Below are 19,347 nucleotides of genomic sequence, written 5' to 3'. Positions count from 1 at the left end.
ATCATCTAATTGTATATTTATGTAAGAATGACAAATGTAAAAATCGCTAGCAAACCCAATAAATAAATAAATAAAATAAATAATGGAATACGCTACCCAATTCAAAAGACACCAGCATACATAAATATTCATATATGAAAAATAACTTTTATTATTCAATTGCAAATTTTAATTAGCAAAATAAATTATTAATTCGCAGGAGTTTCTTTATACAATCTAATTTATGTAGCTTTGGCAGATTTATATTTAATTTAATAATATAAAATTATCATAAAAATAGTTAATTAACGTATAAAATATGTTGATTTCGATTGTAACATTACTTAGCTTCCATTGCACAAAGTAATATTATATTAATTTAAAAGAAAACAAGATTACATATATAGTTCGCAAAGATATTTTTATAAGAAAAATAAATTAATAAATATATATTGGAAATCATCACATATTTTACTCTGATCCCAACGTAAGTAGCTATAGCACTTGTGTTATGGAAAATCAGAAGTAACGACGGTACCGCAAACACCCAGACCCAAGACAACATAGAAAACTAATGATCTTTTTCAATATCGACTCGGCCGGGTATCGAACCTTGGACCTCGGAGTTGCGTACCCATGAAGACCGGTGTACACACTACTCGACTACGGAGGCCGTCTTAATATTACTATATATGTATTTTAATTATACTTACCATATGTAAAACATAAATATTACTAGTTATCGGATATCGAATCATTACATAGTATAAAACAAAGTCGCTTACCGCTGTCTGTCCCTATGTATGTTTAGATCTTTAAAATAACGCAGCGAATTTTGATGCGATTTTTGTTTAACAGATAGAGTGATTCGAGAGGAAGATTTATGCATATATTACATGGACAATGTAGTTAAGAAACGCTGATAATTTTACAAGTTTCTATTGTACCTACATAAACTAATTCTAATCTGTGCGAAGTCGGGGCAGATCGCTAGTTAACTAATATTGTATTTACAAAGAATACCGTATACGTAATACGTAGGAATAAAAAAAGGTGAGTTACAATGATATTCTAATAAACAGATATGTTATATCCATACTAAACAATGAAAAATGTGTGCCGCGCCGGGGACCGTTTATTTTAGTTTATTTTTACATTTCGTTAAAAGTAAAAAGGATAGCTTGATAAAAACAATAAGTAAAAGGGATAACTAGATGTTTTAATTACGAAAAACGTATTACTACGTAAAACGATTAAAGGCAAACGACCCAATTAGGACGTTTTTTAGTCTTCACTTTTTGCGCGTTAATAACATATCTGTTTACTACAACATCATTGGTGAGTTATATTTTCATGAGCGACAGCGATTATCTAGCCGGCTAGGCGTCTTTGACTTGCAGGCTGACAAGTGAATGGCAAGAAACGTGACGTGGCATGATCAAAATCTATACCAGACATAGTAAACAATGAAATTACAATGCGCTGACTATACACATGGCCAGCTTGCGTTGAATATAACGGTAATTAATTATGTAGGTAATAAATAAATTACGACACCTATGTAGATATACACATTCTTAACATAGGCGTGTTATGACAATATATTATTAAAAAAATTCTTATATTTGGGGTTAAAATGATCTTTATACTTCAACTGTAATAATATTGACATCATAGGTAAAATAATTCTTAAATTTAGTGCAATCCGGTTTGAATCGGTTATAACCAGATCAACGATTATTAAACCATCACACAATTGTGTTCTTATCGCTTTGTACTTTCGTTTTTGTTATTTAAAAAGCGTGCATTACTGAAAAAATAATCAAACATAATAAAAAAGTATTTAAGTACACATATGTATATACCGCAGTTTTGGCCGTAGCTTTAAATAAACATAAGATTCGGCGGCTGCTCGCTCGAAGGCACGATATAATGCAGAGTTACAGTTTATACGTGTAAGCTTTGTACGCTGTTTGTGTACATGGCAGCGCTCATATACAAGTATATGAGCGCTGCCTAACATTTGTGTTCTGGCACTTAGTAATAACAATGACAGCGGACTCAAGGAGTATTTCAAACCTGCTTGCCAAGAAATTTATTTCAAATTAATTTTACATTAAGTTACAATATTGGAAGTAAAAAACCTTTAAATGACGGTTTTTCTATTTTATGTTAGTAGAAGTAGTAAATAAAGATTCAAGTGAATATTTAATATTAATTAATTGAAATATCTAAATTATGATAACATTAAACTTTTCTAATTTAGATAAATATACAACTTTGTGTTATGTAGCTCCAATATCATACAACACATTACAAATGTAATATCTATGTATAGAGATATAGTATAAGAACATACGCATAACACAAATCAAATCAAAATATACTCTATTCAAGGCCATTACAAGAAATTTGTTATCGTCAGTTTACGGACCTATATTAAAAGTACATGTACCAGCGGTGAATTAACAGATGATTTCGGGTTCAAACCCAGGCAAGCACCACTATATAGACATATATGTGCTTAATTTCTGTTTGTAATTCATTTCGTGCTCAGCGGTGAAGGAAAACATCGTAAGGAAACCTGCATGTGTCTAATTTCATCGAAATTCTGCCACATGTGCATTCCACCGACCGATGGTGCAGGTTTCCTCACGATGTTTTCTTTCACTGTTGAGCACGAGATGAATTATAAAGACAAATTAAGCACATGAATCAGCGGTACTTGCCTGGGTTTGAGCCCGCAATCATCGATTAAGATGCACGTGTTCTAACCACTGGGCCATGTCGACTCAATATTAATATTATAATTAGCCCCTTATTCATGGTGCCCCAGGGCCCCCAGACCTTTAAATCGGACTCCGATCTGATGATTATCAACACTACACGCGCGAGACATGAATTCCTTTCTTACAGAATAGTACTGATGGATTTCTTCTAGCTAGACAATAGGATTGCGTTGATAGCCAATTTTTATCTGATCGGGACAAAGATAAAAGGTCATTGTTGCAGTATGTTTATTGCATTTGTTAATATACATATATTTTTAGTATTTATTGCACAAAGCCTTACCAACAAGGTAAGGTTGTCTCCCTATATAATTAGAGGCACAATTAATTCAACATTACACTTAGTTAAATATGATGTTGAATGTTATAATAATTTTATGTGCCTATATTGATTAACCTTAAAAAAAAAAACAATTTGTCTTAATGAATAAAATAATAAAACGCAGTAAGCATTCGAGAGTATAAGTTGTACTAACAACTAAGTTTCATTTTTGCGTATGATATTTTTTCCAATCGTACGTATCGATCCGAGATGGCCGCCGAACGCTTGCATTTTAACTGATAGTTGCGGGTTCAAACCCAGGCCACTGCATATTCATATGCTTAATTTGTGTATATAATTCGTCTCATGCTCGGCGGTGAAGGAAAACATGCATGTGTCTATTTTCATAGAAATTCCGCCACATGTATATTCCACCAATTCGCATTGGAACAGCGTGATAGAATATGTTCCAAACTTTCTTCACTTTGGGAGAGGAGGTCTTAGCCCAGCAGTGGGATATTTACAGGCTGTTGTTGAGAGAACTGACGGACAGTATGTCAGACGATAAAATCGTACGATCAGCGCGTTGATGTTTAATTAAACTGTCGGATCGTACACGTTCACGCGCGGTTATTACAATTTTAAAACAGATAATTGAAAGCAACCACAGGCTTGATATGAGAAACGGCGGCTGAAACCACCAGCACTACAAATTGACTGTCGAATTTCAATTATTATGATCGTTAACTACCTTCGAAGGTAGTAGTCACGAGAGAAAATTGAATAGACTGGTCTTTCAGAAAATAAGAAATTGAACAGTTTTTTTGACATGGGGGCATGTAATAGCATCCTCGCTGAGCCTACCAGAACCAGAGCATATATTTTTTTATCATTTTTTTAAGTTTAATATCCAAGTTTTATGTATACTGTATAAGTAATCGATCCTGAGCCCTTGGGCTATTATCTTGGAATCCCGATTCCGGTACCACGATATAGCGTCACGGTAGCATGCGAACGCGATCCCTTGACGCCCGCCGATAAGATGGACAGGGTATCGCTCGTTTTTAGTGGGTATTGTCCCACAAAACCACCCACTTCCACGTCGGGAAAAGCGCGTTTTTCCAGAAGAAAACAAGATACCATCCACACATCACAAATTCAACGTCAAATTAATCTACACATAGCATTATATTCCAGTTATCTCGTGCCATAAGTTATTGTAATTTAAGACACGAGATATAACATGGTTTACTTACGCGCAGCAATGACGTTGTGAGCTTATGATCAATACCTCCTACAGTACAAAGGTTTATGTACAGTCGGGGTAAGAAAAGGTTCGTCACCTTAAGATCTATTTTCGTGTGCTCAGTGTGAGTGAGTGGCACCGTGCGAAGCGATGACTCTGCCATCTCGTGACTCATATTCAAAACTTTTACCCTCTATTTCAGAAGTTCTACTGTAAAACAACGGAAAATATTTCTGAATTATCGTGTTAATTTTTGATAATTTGATCTATCGAAATGTATTGTTGTATTTCTGCATGCCGTAATACATCCAAAAACAACTTTAAGGGTGTAAAATTTTACTATTTCCCTACTAATAGTACTCACATGCCATGGCTTAGGGATAAAAGAGTGAAATGGATAAATACAGTTATAAAACACACGTAAGTATACCTTCAAGTATTTAAAAAGTACTATTTGTTTTTATTTATATAAAAATCACCAATTTTGTGGGTAACTGTTATGGAAGACAGTTTAATTTTCGTCGATCGTTAAATCTAACCTATAACCGTTGTTTCGTTTAGTAGACATCCAAATAACTGGTTCCTATCTAAAAATACCACCAACTGCAGCGCCCATTACTCTCATTGTTAATTGGTAAAAAACCATGTTTTATAATTTTGATCATTTAAAATCATATTTACAGACTTGACAGCTGCCAGCCTGCCACCAATATGTCTGGGAAGTTTCTTTTTTTACTCGCACGGTGTCTCTAACGCCCTCTATTGTTTCTGCACGGTGCCTATAATCTGCTTTACCGGTCGAGAATATATGACACTGACAGACATATCATGTCTAATTTAAATATGGAATGTTTAATTACGCCATTAGAAAGATTTCATGCTGACATAAAACTAGACGTAGTCCAGAGATGTTACACTATTTTGAACCAAGTTATCGTACTATGAAAGTTTAATTTTATATGAAGTTGTCAGTTTAGTGCTTTAGTTTCAAAAGGTACTAAGAGTTTTGATAAAGGAATGAATTTGAAAACTGACGAAGGTTTTCTTACTCTGACTCTACATTGCCAGTCTATGCATATGTCAGTCTATTCAGATATTTAAGAAACAAGAATAACAAGAAATTTCCTTGAATCACTTTAGAACAATACAGATATCAAAATTATATACATTCAATACTATCCATACTACTATCAATCTTTCGCCTTCTTTTCAGATGCGAGTACTTTGACCGTTCATCTTTGATATTTGTAGGTGCAAATTTAAAGAGCATGAATTTAAAGAGAATGTCGCTTACGCCTTGGGCAAGCATGTACCATATATACATAAGTACATCTATGTAGAATTAGGATTAACGATCACTCTTTGTGTTAATGTGTTACTTATCCCATATACTGTTCTCCTGTCTCAAACTTCTCCATCCCATATAGAAGATTCTCTAGCCTTAAAGTTTCCCGAACTATTAATATCAAATGATTCTTAACGATCGTGTTTAGTCCATTTTATAAATTTTATATAGATACATTGAGCGCAATCAAATTAATTTGTAAATAGTTTGTGATGGTTCTTATGAGTTATTTTACAAATAACTATGTTCATGTAATAATTAATTACTGTGTAGTTTTAGGTTTGGGTTAACAAAGATTCTACGGTACTAGTATGCCTTTAAAATCAAATGGAGCCTGTAATCGACCGCATCATTCAGTATCCATCGTATGTGACATTGGCGAAATAATCTGTGCCCCATAGGTATAAAAACAAACCACATTAAAAAAAAGTAAACTAGTAACAATGACGTCACATATTCAGTGACTAAATTAATTTATCTTTACTGTGTTTAAAATTTAGATCGTAATAGTCAAATGCAAATACAGTATATATTATGTATTTAGTCGCCTATTAACGCAGGTAAAAGTGTTTAAGTGTATAACATTTAAGTCTGTGCAAATTAATTATAACTTAAATTTAAACATTTAACTTTCTAGGGTTACGTAGTAAAATCAACTAATACATAATACTAGCGTCCCGCCCTGGCTTCGCTTCTTCTACTAATGTCGTGTTAATACACTTTTTGTATTAACACGACATTAGTAACGTCTAAATTATCGGTGTTTCTACTATATTGTCCATGTATTATATCCAAAAACCTTCCTCTCAAATCATTCTATCTATTAAAAAAAGCCTCATCAAAATCCGTTGCGTCATTTTAAAGATCTAAACATACATAGGGACAGACAGCGGTAAGCGACTTTGTTTTATAATATGTCAAGATTTTAATGCAATTATTTCGGCAATCTATTTGACCGTGTTATACATGTTTAAAAATACATAAACATAAATACATAGAACTTATATTTAAACTATAAACTATTATCTTTAGCTTTAGCGATAGCGAGAAAAGTCATATTCACTAATCCGAGTAAATACTGAACGTTCATTGGTCGAATATTACGTCATCGGACACTTGCGACCAATCACAATATAGATTGAAGTCAACAGTCACTTTGATCTCAGTAGTGATTGGGGCTAACTTTAAAATCAGAATCAAAATCAGAATATACTACCTAGCTACCGGTTCGGAATGCTGATTATATCGAGAAGAACCTTACTAGTTACTCTTTTTCAACATTTAAAAATACAAAGTCATATTAGTTAAATACAATTACAAATGTAAATAATACATCCTGTCTGGAAGTCAACAAGTATTAGATCCAAGGTTTGTTATCATCTAAATAATCTTGTATTGAATAATACCATAATGTCTTCTTTAGCAATATGTTAAGATGCCAACCGCCAACCCGCATTGGAACAGCGTGGCGGAATATGTTCCAAAACCCTCTCCTTAATGGGACACGAGGCCTTAGCCCAGCAGTGGGTAATTAACAGGCTGTTACTTTACCAATATGTATTTGAATTTATGAAACGGCAAAGTTAAAATTATCTGTGGAATTCAAACACAATGTACTAAGTCCTTATTTTATAAGTGTTATTGAAGTTACTTTTTATTAAATAGATAAACAATCTAATGTATATCAACTGTTTTGAAACTTTAAACTATTATTATAGATATGTATTTGAATATTCATAAAACACCTCAACTTCCTCTGAGCCGACGAAATAGCACGGAACCACTATCACGGCCTTGTGGCTTGGCTGGCCTAATTAAACGAATAAATTCTTCTAAAAACTAACATAGTTATATCGAGGTTATAAGTCTTTGAATATGCGAAATAATAGTTACTATCTTTTTTTTTTATTATATGACTTTGCCTACATAATAACTTGATATAATTTTGCCACAGCAAAACTGGGTTAATTGCGAATATTATAATTAAGACAGAAAATAATACGCAACGCAACTAGTGATAGACAATTAAAAATAAAAACTCAAGTTAAGTTAATTCAAGAAATCTTTTACGAGCTACTTTGAATCGTCAAACAGAAAGATTACCTATTTTATTTTACCATTTTTTATGAAGACTGTTCATCAATCTTTTTAACCCCTTATACTTAACTTATATTAATATTATAAATGTGAAAGTAACTCTCTCTGTTTGTCTATCTGTCTGTAGCTCTTTCACAACCAAACCGCTGAACCGAATTTGAACTAAAAAAAGACATCCAAACTTATATACTATCGTATTATGACGTATACATAAAAATATGACCAAGAACGCATTTAATACAGCATGTTCTATTGTAATAAAAAATAATAAGGTGTGTCTACATTCCATAAACATAAAGCAGCGTTATAAAAAAACGTACTCTGTTCCCACCTTAACGATAACAATTTAAAAAGTAAATAATAAAAATACCACTAGACACAGCTAATCCAACAATTGTTGGCTTCGTATAAAAGCACATAAAATAACTATTACAGTACAATATAATTGCGTTTTAAAGTTTTCGGTGTACGGTAACACTGTTAGCGTTGTTTAAAAATGAGTTTTGCGAATTTGAATAAAACATATATTAAAAAAAGATAGACAATTAATAAAGTACGGCTTCGCACAGGCACTTGATATGTATCGTTATATTATGCTAAAATTACATAAAATCATTATAAATTGCAGCCGATGTGTTATTCTGATGTATGACCTGTAAAATTTAATCCAAATTCATGCAGTAGGTTTTTTGTGAAAGAGTAACAAATGTTTGTATAAACATCCATCCTCACAAACTTTCCAAATTATAATATTAATAGGATAGGATTGATCGTTTAATTATATTCAATTAATTATGATAAACCTTTTCTTTAAATTAAGATTGAATGATATATTGTCATTGCTATACAATACATAAGTCGTCAAAGCTCTCGAATATTAGCTGTTTTACAGAAAAATGCAAAATAAAATATAATCATAGTCGGTCTACCATACTACAAGACACAAAAACGCTTGCGCTTATCAATCCGCGGTCACATGACCACACCCCGTATTTCGTTACTCAGGTATAATAATACACTGCAAAGGTCACTTAGCCACGACTCGGAATTCAAACAGCTGACCATTTAAGTTAGACCTGTCACTTTTGGAATTCATATCTATCCTGCGGCATATTAATCATTCTTGAGATTTTGTCTGTAAACATGAAAAAATATATCAAGAATGGTGGCCCATTGCTTATGTAAGAAAGGGTTGTTATATGTCGATAATGGCTATGGAGAGTGATGACCACTTACCATCCATACCACAAGGCCCATGTGCAATCTCTACTAACATACCCCTAAAAATACAGTCGAATTGATAACCTACTTTTTTGAAGTCGATTAAAAAATATATCGATCAAGACTTTAAAGAAATTATAAAATAGTAATGATTAAACATTTTATAAATAATACTTTAGCACAGTCTTGTCTTCCAATATGACTATCGTTAATTAAAAAATTAAACCTTCGACCTTGAAACATTATGACAATTAAATCTGACTGCCCAGTTAGGGCCATATAATCGATATTTAAGTAACATAGTATCGATGAAATAATTTTTTAATCTATATTTAATGTCATAAATGTCAAAGTAACTCTATCTGTCTGTCGGTCACTCTTTCACTACCAGACCGCTGAACCGAATTTGATGAAATTTGCTATAAAGTAAACAGGAACTACAAGATAGGCTACTTTTTTTGCCGACCATATGACAATCAGCACCCTAAAACGCAAACGAAGCCGCGTTCGACTACTAGCTATTAAATATCGATGTTATAAAACCTCATTTTACAAAACTACTGACGTTGAACAACAACCGACGACGTTATCTCTGCTAGAAACAATGTGCACTTAAAAGATTTCAACGCGTGTGAGCTCGTTCGCGTTTGAAACATTAATACTAGTACGAAATGCTAATGATGACATATTTATAAAATTCTTATTTAAAACATCGTCTAAATAATTTAGAAAATATATTATCTATATTTAGAATTTTCTTTTTTCAACTTGCTATGCTATATTGCTATATACACATATCATATATCATAGTAGGAAATGTATGGTGTGATACTGAACATTTCAGCATCACAAAATAATCCTTAATATTTCTTTAATGTTTGTCTGTCTGTGTGTCGCTCTTTCACGACCAGGCCACTAAGACAAACTTGAACTCTAAGCAAGAACATAGGGTACTTTTTTGCCTAACACATTACAACCAATCCCTAAAACGAGCGAAACCGGGGGCAGCAACTACACCAATATATGAGTGAGCCAGTGTAATTACATAAAATTAAATACTTTCAACGTAACTAAAATTCCAGCTTACAAATGACATATATCACCTTTGTCCGCATTATAAATCTCTCATAAACACAATTTGAACTATCCGGAACGAACGAGATAAATCCAGATATAACCGGTTCAAACCGAACACGTTGAATTCTGATCCAGTTATTTTTTGATCAAATCCTAAACAATGTGAAACAAAAAGCGCAACGAAAATTACAAAAGAGGTTATAATCGACTGTGTTTTCACACAAGATTACGACACGTGTCTCTTTCATTTGTAATTTTTAAACAAACAATTAACCGTGATAATGGATCTTCACGGTGGTTCAATACTATGAGTTAAAATCGATAGGTCAAGACTGTGGGTGCTTGTTAAATGTTATACACGAGGTCGCCATTTTGAAACATTACAAATTTAACCTTAAAATAAAAAAAAATATTGGACAACATCACATACATTACTCTGAACCCAATGTAAATAGCTAAACGACTTGTGTTATGGAAAATCAGAAGTAACGACGGTACCACAAACATCTAGAACCAAGACAATATAGAAAATTAATGATCTTTTTCAATTTTGTCTACATCGACTCAGCCGGGAAACGAATCCGGGTCCTCGGAGTGACCCGAAAGAGAGACCAATGAAAATCGGTGTGCACCCTAGTAGACCATTGAGGTTAAAATAACTATTGTATCTGGAAATGAATAATAAGAGAAAATATAATATATAACAATGCTCTAATAAATTAATCACCTGGTGGTAGGGCTTCGTGCAACCCCTTTTGGGTAGGTACCACCCACTCACCAGTTATTCTATCGCCAAATAACAGTACTCAGTATTGTTGTGTTCCGGTTTGAAGGGAGAGTGAGCTACTAACTACAGGCACAAGGGACATAACATCTTAGTTCCCAAGGTTGGTGGCACATTGACGATGTAAGGAATAGTTAATATTTCTTACAGCGTCATTGTCTATGGGTGATGGTGACCACTTACCATCAGGTGGCCCATATGCTCGTCCGCCAAACTATACCATAAAAAAAATTCCTTCTCTAAAAAGTGTTGACACGGGCAATTAAAGTGCTATCATCTCGATTCGATGATATAAAGTTTTATTTAGACTTATCTTAAGTTGTTATATGCATATTTCATCGAAACATTTTAGTGACACAAAAACATCATCTTCAAATATCGTTATCAGGTGAAAATTACTTAATTTTTTTTTTAAATAAATGCAAAGTGATCCTAATAAGCATTTTTTTCATCTCTACAATAGAGTTTTGACTCTAAAGTACTAAACGAATGACTAACTAATATAATTACTGTATATAAAGGCATCACACTTACTAAAAGTAAAAAAAAATGTACAAAAATATTTATATATTTCTTCAGAACACCAGTTAAAAAAAAAATCATAAAACTATCCTAAGGAGAATATTTGATGATATTCATTATTTAATGGTGGGCGGTGTATCCGAAAATAAGCTCATATACTAATTAACTATCCTAGTAATATTATAAATGCGAAATTTTCTGAGGATGTATGTGTACTGAACGTATTTGGATGTTATTTAAGAGTGATATAGATTATACATCAGAATATCACATAGGCTACAATATATAATGATTTTATGTAATTTGGTTATCATATAGCCATACATATATAGTAACCGTGCGAAGCCTTGGCGGATTGCTAGTATTTATACAAGATATTATTTAGTACTTTAAACGGTTTGAAGACTATTTCCATATATATATAATCTACTATGTCAAAAAAGAATTACAGAATCGAACATACAACGACAAAGCTAAATCGACCCATCAAAGCAAATGTCACAATAAAACTCGTGACACACAAACAAACACACATACAATCAACATACGTAGCGGGTCACGTTTATTTGGTCATCAGATTGACCTAAAGTATAACACTCCCTTTTTTACAAACGAAACCCTCTCTTAAAACTATAGTAATAAGATTTGTAATCCTTTGTACTTTGTACTAGTATGAAATAGATCAACTAGAGTTAAACGAATTTCAAACTTATCGTCAATGAGATAGCGTTCAATATCGCGGTTCGATCGCTCTAATGTGTCAGTCATTGTTCATCGTTTACGCAATATTAGGCCAAAGCACTATCAAATTAGAGTCGATTATCCTATGTGTTGAAATGATTGCGTTAGCTATAAAGTTACTTACACGGAGTAATGAGTACGTTGGGTATAGCATCAAGGCCCAACACCTGACGTTTAGAAATGTAATTTGAAAATTACTATGAATTACATTAGTATTTTAGATCGCATATAGCATAATATGTTTTATAAGTATATATGTAATGTCTGGTTGGTGAAGTAGCAGTAGATATTAGGCGGCAAATACAGCAGTAGATTTAATATAGGAAAATACTCAGTAAAAACAAGAAGTATGGATGTTGAAATTGATGAAAAACAAAATAAAACATCTAAATCAATCTACTGAAAAAAGAACATATTAAAGTTATTTATAACCTCAAAAGAGGCTCTTTAATAAAACCATTACGACTCTACACTACATACTCAAACCATAGCGTATCAATAAAAAAAAATTCAAATTTCGAAACAAATAACGCTGTATGGTTATTGTATAAAAAATTTAACAAAAAGAAAAATCGACTTCAAACAAAACACTATTTCAAAACAAATTAATGTGCACTAAAAAGTAATAAAAATAATTGCGTATTCAGCATATTTTTTAGACTCCTCCTAAGTAAGATGAAATGAAAAATATTAGACTACTTAAAAGTCGACTTATGATTATATAACGTAGTTTTAGTTATATTTAAAACAAAATACAGACGAATTGATAACCTCCTCCTTTTTGAAAGTCGGTTGAAAATACAAAGTGTCGCCGGATCGATAGCACTTCCATCGAACAAGAAATTCATAGGCATAAACTTATTACGCAGATATTTGATACTTGTAAATAGGTATCCTATAGGCTGGTCCAGTTCTGTGTTTAGTAATTGTTGAAACTAGGTTTCCGGGGAGTTAAAATGTTTATGATATATATACACATATATATATTTAGTGTAAACGCCCCGGCGAAAACTCTATCGTATACAATTAGAATGCAAAATTCATGACCCAGATAGGGAGGACACAAAAATAACCATATTTAGTCTAAAGCAACACTCGTTAAAATTATAAACGCACCAATTAAAAAACTTAAATTCTGAATGCTGTTTAAACACTGAACATTTGAATGACAAAGGAATGAAAACTACAACCTCATTTAAATCTTCGTTTCTTTTCATTCTCTCATTCTTCGTTTATTAACGAATTTATGATAGGGGTATATAGGTATACACGAGAATTATTTTTTATCCACCATCCCGCTTTGGAGCAGCGTGGTGGAATATAGTCCTAACCTTCTCCTCAAGAGAAGAGGATGCATTAGCCCAGCGTTGACAGGCTGTACGTATTACAATTAATTTTACTATTTTTTATTATTATTGTTCCAAATATGTAATTTATTGTTTTTATTTCTGGAAACTTCTAAAATACAAAATTCGAAACAACGCTAAGCTATAAAGTTGATCAAAGAGAGTTAATAGTAGTTGTATTAAAGGGGATAAAGTAGGTAAATTATTTTCAAACCTGTAAAAATATATCCTATTCACAAAACCTTTTGGGAATTATTATTAAGGGACCAAAAGTGATATTTCTAATTATTTGATTTAGACATTACAGAAACATTTTATTAACTATTAAATAACAAAATATATACGTAAATTTAATTCAAACTATTTATTCCATCGATTTGTCAAAAGAAAAACAAATGAATTTTATCATATTGAATAACAGATCAGACAAAGGAAATACACTCTCAGTAAAATAAATCATATTATATGTTTAAAAGTGATCATAAAATTCACTAAATAACGAAAAAAGAACAAACCTTGGTACTATTTATAACTGCGAGTTATTATCAAAAATAGTTTTATATGATACAAGAGCGTTATTTGCAAATTCTGTTCTCTATTACAACATTTTGAAATACTTCGAGAATCGTACGTAGATTATAATTTATGTCGTCGTTATTAACCTTTGAAACACCATCAATTTGGGTCAAAGGATATGACTATTGGACGTTTTGTCACTTCCCATCAAACCAGATCGAGGCGGCATCGTTTGTACATAATATTATGTAAATATATTCTTGAGAACAAACAATTATACTTTCATGAAGCTAACGCATCCATATTGATGGTCTGTTACGCATTTATACAACATAACGGTAATTTGTCTCGGGTTTAGGAATACCCATCGGGGCAGATTGTGTAATGTTCGAATTACAAGTGTACAATTAAACTGATGCGTGATTAAAGAGTCACTCGCGCTGGCTTCAACGGCCCGAGGCCCAATTCAAAATTCGAACACGTATCTGTCAAAATTACCGCGCTTCCTGCACCCTTCCCGCCCTTGAGAGCGACCACTTACTTTTTTCAAGCGCGTTCCGTTTCACACCACGCGGCCGGCGAGTATAAAAACGGGCGGCAACGAAATGAGAGCAATCAGTAGCCTTCGAGCAGTCTACAACAGAAGTGCACGATGAGAGTTCTGGTTAGTTGAACCGGTCATTAGAAGCATTGTGTAACGTGACCAGTGCCGTGCTTTACTAGTGTTGTGCCGAATCGGATTGTCGATAATGTGGATTTATTTTACAGATTGTTGCCGCCGCCGTCCTCGCCTGCGCCGCAGCCGCTCCCTCCGGAGCCCTGCTGGCCCATGGCTCACCCTACGCCCACGGTCTCCTCGGCCATGGTGCTCCCCTGGCTGTAGCCCACGGCGCTGCCTATGGTTTGGCTCACGCCGCTCCTCTCGCAGTCGCCCACGCCCCCGCCGTACCCACCATCCCCCCAGGTGACATCCAAGGTGCCGCCATCGACGCTCACGTAGACGCCACCGACCACGCCCGTGCCGCTGTTGACGCCGCTCGTGAATACCACGACCAGGCTTCCGAGCTCCAGGGTCAAGCCATCAACGCCGCCGAAGACCACGCATGGCAAGCGGTCGATGCCGCTCAAACCGCCCAGGCCCAGGTTGACGGTGCCGCCGCCGGTGTCGCTCCCAACGTAGCCCGCCAGCTGGCCGGTCACGGTCACGTCGCCGCTTACGCCGCCGCGCCCGCCCTCGTCGGCCACGCCGGTTACGGCCACGCCGCCTACGCCGCTCCCGTGCTCGCCGGTCACGGCGTCGCCGCTCCCCTTCTGGCCGGACACGGCATCGCCGCCGTCGGAGGCAGCCACTCGGTCGCCACCTCGTCCCTCTCGCAGACGCACCCCGCGCCGGTCGTGCACGCCCCCGTCGCGTACGCCGCGCACGGCGCCTACGGACACGGCCTCGCGCACGCCGCCTACGGCCACGGACTTGCGCACGGATGGTAAACTGTGATAGATATCTAGCCAAAAAATCTTAATACTCATGTTTGGAATGTAATTTAAATGTAAAAAAAAAATAAATTGTACAGAGCATACTGAAGGCGAGGATGTGTGAATAAACGAATTAACTTATAAACGCCTTTGTTTTCATTTGACCGACGACGAAATATATCGATATTCTATAAAACGAATCTCACCGCAGAACACGACTGTGAAATGTACGAAATGCGACATTCAATACAATCATTATTAAATTGTCTTAAATTTTCGCGATTATTACACATTTAAATAAAACTAATTATAACGGATGAATCGCGTATATTAATTATTTTTAAACATCCCGACGTTTCGAGCACTTTGCAGTGTTCGTGGTCACGGGTAGACTAAGATGACATTCGTCTATTTGAAGAACAAAGGAAATATTATTAACAACTACCGCCAACGATTTCTCAATTGATATTTTGAGTAACGTTCCGGTTGCACGCAGAAGGCACTAACTGTATCTTTAGGTCTTGCAGTCTGTTGGATTTGGGATTTCAAATTTTTAATAAGTGGATCCCAGGTGTTAGAAAGTCTCCAACCATCTTCTCTATTGAAGTTCGGATGTTTTTGAATTTCAATAGCCTCGCGTATCATTCTAGGAATGAATCTGTGTTCTCTAGCGAGGATCTGTGGTTTATCAAATCGGATAAAATGGTTAGGTTTATCCAGAGCATGTTCACAGACTGCAGACTTAGAAGAACGCCTATTTTTGACATCTCCTATATGTTCCTTGACCCTGGTACCGATACTTCTCTTTGTTTGGCCTATGTAAGATAAACCACACTCACATTCGAGTTTATATACTCCTGCAGTTTGTAAGGGAATATTACTCTTGATAGGTCTCAAGAACTGGCTCACTTTCTTATGAGGCTTGTACACGGTTTTAATTGAAGCTCGCTTCAAGATGTTGCCAATCCTGTCTGTAACTCCCTTCACATATGGTAGAAATGCAGGTTGTCGCTCAACTGTGGGTGGCTTGATACGGCTTCTGCGATGCTGGCGAGGCACGGGCAGCTTGTTCTGGTGGAGTGCAAGCTTGACCTGACGTAGCTCGTCCTCTAGGTGTTCAGCATCGCAGAGATGGTGGGCTCTCTGAAACAAAGATTTGCCAACGGTAGCTAACTGGCTAGGGTGGTGGTGCGAGTCACCATTGAGGTATTTGTTGGTGTGTGTGGGTTTCCTATAAACTGTGTGACTTAATGTATTGTCAGGATTCTTGATAATAAGGATGTCAAGGAAAGCTAAAGAATTATTTGCCTCTAATTCCATAGTAAATTGAATGTTTTTGTTTATAGAATTAAGATGTACTAAAAATGCAGATGTCAGATCACTAGGTAATATTGTGAAAGTGTCATCTACGTACCGTTTGTAAAACCTAGGTGTTATAGGTCCGGAGCGAAGAGCCCTCTCCTCCAGGTCTTCCATGAACAAATCGGCGACCACGGGGGATACTGGAGAACCCATGGCTACCCCGTCAACTTGTACATAGAATTCATCATTCCACAATAAATAACCAGATGTGAGGCAGTGATGTAACAGCTCTGCATATTCAATAGGCATGTTGTGTGTCTGTAGCTTCCTCTTGACAATTTCGATGCAGTCTTGTATGGGTAAGCAGGTAAACAATGACTGGACATCAAAACTAACCATTGTCTCGTTGTTGGTTAATTTAAGGTCTTTGATTTCACCAACAAACTGGTAAGAATCCTTGACATACGCCGCAGTGTGTCCTCGGAGGGGTGATAATGTCCTTGCTATGTGTTGAGCCAATCTATATGTTGGTGTATCGATTTGGCTTACAATAGGACGCAGCGGAGCACCAGTTTTATGGATCTTAGGTAACCCATACAGTTTTGGAGGCTTTGCACATGTAGGCACGAGTGATTTTTTATCCAGATTTAGTTTCTCTTGGTGTTTTGATATTAATGCGGATGTCTTTTTAAGAATGTTATTAGTGGGGTCTTTATTTACTTTTTTATAAGTTTTTACATCCGATAAAATCGCGGAAATTTTCTGGTTATAATCACACGTATCCATCACAACGGTCGCGTTTCCCTTATCTGCTCGGAGGACTGTAATGTCTTTATTGTTGCGTAAGTTCTTCAGTGCAATAGATTCATCACGAGTAAGGTTTCTTTTCGGTGGCCGGCTTCGACGTAAAACACTCGAAATGTCCTGTCGAATAGCTTCCGAGTCTTCCTTTGTGATGTTATTTTTGAAAAGACACTCCTCCACATTGCAAATAATGTCTTCAAACGGTATTTTGGATGGAGCCGGTGCAAAATTTAGGCCTTTGTTTAACACCGCAATAGTCGATTCATCTAAACTTTGTTTTGACAGATTGACAAGTGACGTACGCGCAGGTTTTTGAATTTCCCCGGTGTTGCCATTATTGAAATTTTTATAATTTGATTTTACTCCGCTGAGTTTTTCGAACTTTTTTATTTGTTTTAATTTTAAGTTATTGTATTTTGTAGCGGCTCGTTTATTAGTAAAATCGCAGCATTTTTGCCAATCTGTTTTAGATAATCGTGACTCGAGTTCTTTACTGAGGTTGTCAATTTGATCCGTTAACCGTCGCGCGTCAAATCGATGTTCTCGGATGAGTTGCAACAATAATTTCTTACTTGCCTGATTGAGTATTTTATCACCATGCTTTATGTCCTTCTTAGGTGCGATCCTTACACAAACCGGAATAAGATTATTGTCACGGCATCTTTTCAGGAAGTTCATGGACGTTACGTATCGGGCATGTTTGACTTTTAGGTACTCCAACCGGCGAATTTGATTTGATGTTTCCAGTCCGTACTGGTTCACATAATGTTGTCTTAAATTTTCGCGATTATTACACATTTAAATAAAACTAATTATAACGGATGAATCGCGTATATTAATTATTTTTAAACATCCCGACGTTTCGAGCACTTTGCAGTGTTCGTGGTCACGGGTAGACTAAGATGACATTCGTCTATTTGAAGAACAAAGGAAATATTATTAACAACTACCGCCAACGATTTCTCAATTGATATTTTGAGTAACGTTCCGGTTGCACGCAGAAGGCACTAACTGTATCTTTAGGTCTTGCAGTCTGTTGGATTTGGGATTTCAAATTTTTAATAAGTGGATCCCAGGTGTTAGAAAGTCTCCAACCATCTTCTCTATTGAAGTTCGGATGTTTTTGAATTTCAATAGCCTCGCGTATCATTCTAGGAATGAATCTGTGTTCTCTAGCGAGGATCTGTGGTTTATCAAATCGGATAAAATGGTTGGGTTTATCCAGAGCATGTTCACAGACTGCAGACTTAGAAGAACGCCTATTTTTGACATCTCCTATATGTTCCTTGACCCTGGTACCGATACTTCTCTTTGTTTGGCCTATGTAAGATAAACCACACTCACATTCGAGTTTATATACTCCTGCAGTTTGTAAGGGAATATTACTCTTGATAGGTCTCAAGAACTGGCTCACTTTCTTATGAGGCTTGTACACGGTTTTAATTGAAGCTCGCTTCAAGATGTTGCCAATCCTGTCTGTAACTCCCTTCACATATGGTAGAAATGCAGGTTGTCGCTCAACTGTGGGTGGCTTGATACGGCTTCTGCGATGCTGGCGAGGCACGGGCAGCTTGTTCTGGTGGAGTGCAAGCTTGACCTGACGTAGCTCGTCCTCTAGGTGTTCAGCATCGCAGAGATGGTGGGCTCTCTGAAACAAAGATTTGCCAACGGTAGCTAACTGGCTAGGGTGGTGGTGCGAGTCACCATTGAGGTATTTGTTGGTGTGTGTGGGTTTCCTATAAACTGTGTGACTTAATGTATTGTCAGGATTCTTGATAATAAGGATGTCAAGGAAAGCTAAAGAATTATTTGCCTCTAATTCCATAGTAAATTGAATGTTTTT

The 19,347-nt window shown here is 35.7% G+C and overlaps 2 protein-coding genes across 3 annotated transcripts in view; one reads left to right on the top strand and one right to left on the bottom strand.

Moving 5' to 3' along the window:
- LOC124541249 (WD repeat-containing protein 7) overlaps positions 1–19,347 on the bottom strand; it is a 172,208-nt gene that overhangs the window by 31,403 nt on the left and 121,458 nt on the right. The gene's annotated exons all lie outside the window — the stretch shown is intronic.
- Positions 14,466–15,543, top strand: LOC124541255 (larval cuticle protein F1-like). The gene is made up of 2 exons (XM_047119142.1): positions 14,466–14,589; positions 14,694–15,543. Exons 1-2 carry the CDS (start codon positions 14,578–14,580, stop codon positions 15,411–15,413), a joined length of 732 nt encoding a protein of 243 aa, XP_046975098.1. The 5' UTR covers positions 14,466–14,577; the 3' UTR covers positions 15,414–15,543.

The sequence above is a fragment of the Vanessa cardui genome, chromosome 27 (assembly GCF_905220365.1).
Source record: "Vanessa cardui chromosome 27, ilVanCard2.1, whole genome shotgun sequence".
Classification (NCBI taxonomy): domain Eukaryota; kingdom Metazoa; phylum Arthropoda; class Insecta; order Lepidoptera; family Nymphalidae; genus Vanessa; species Vanessa cardui.
Note: the sequence above shows the minus strand (reverse complement) of the source record. Positions and strands in the feature narration are given on the sequence as shown.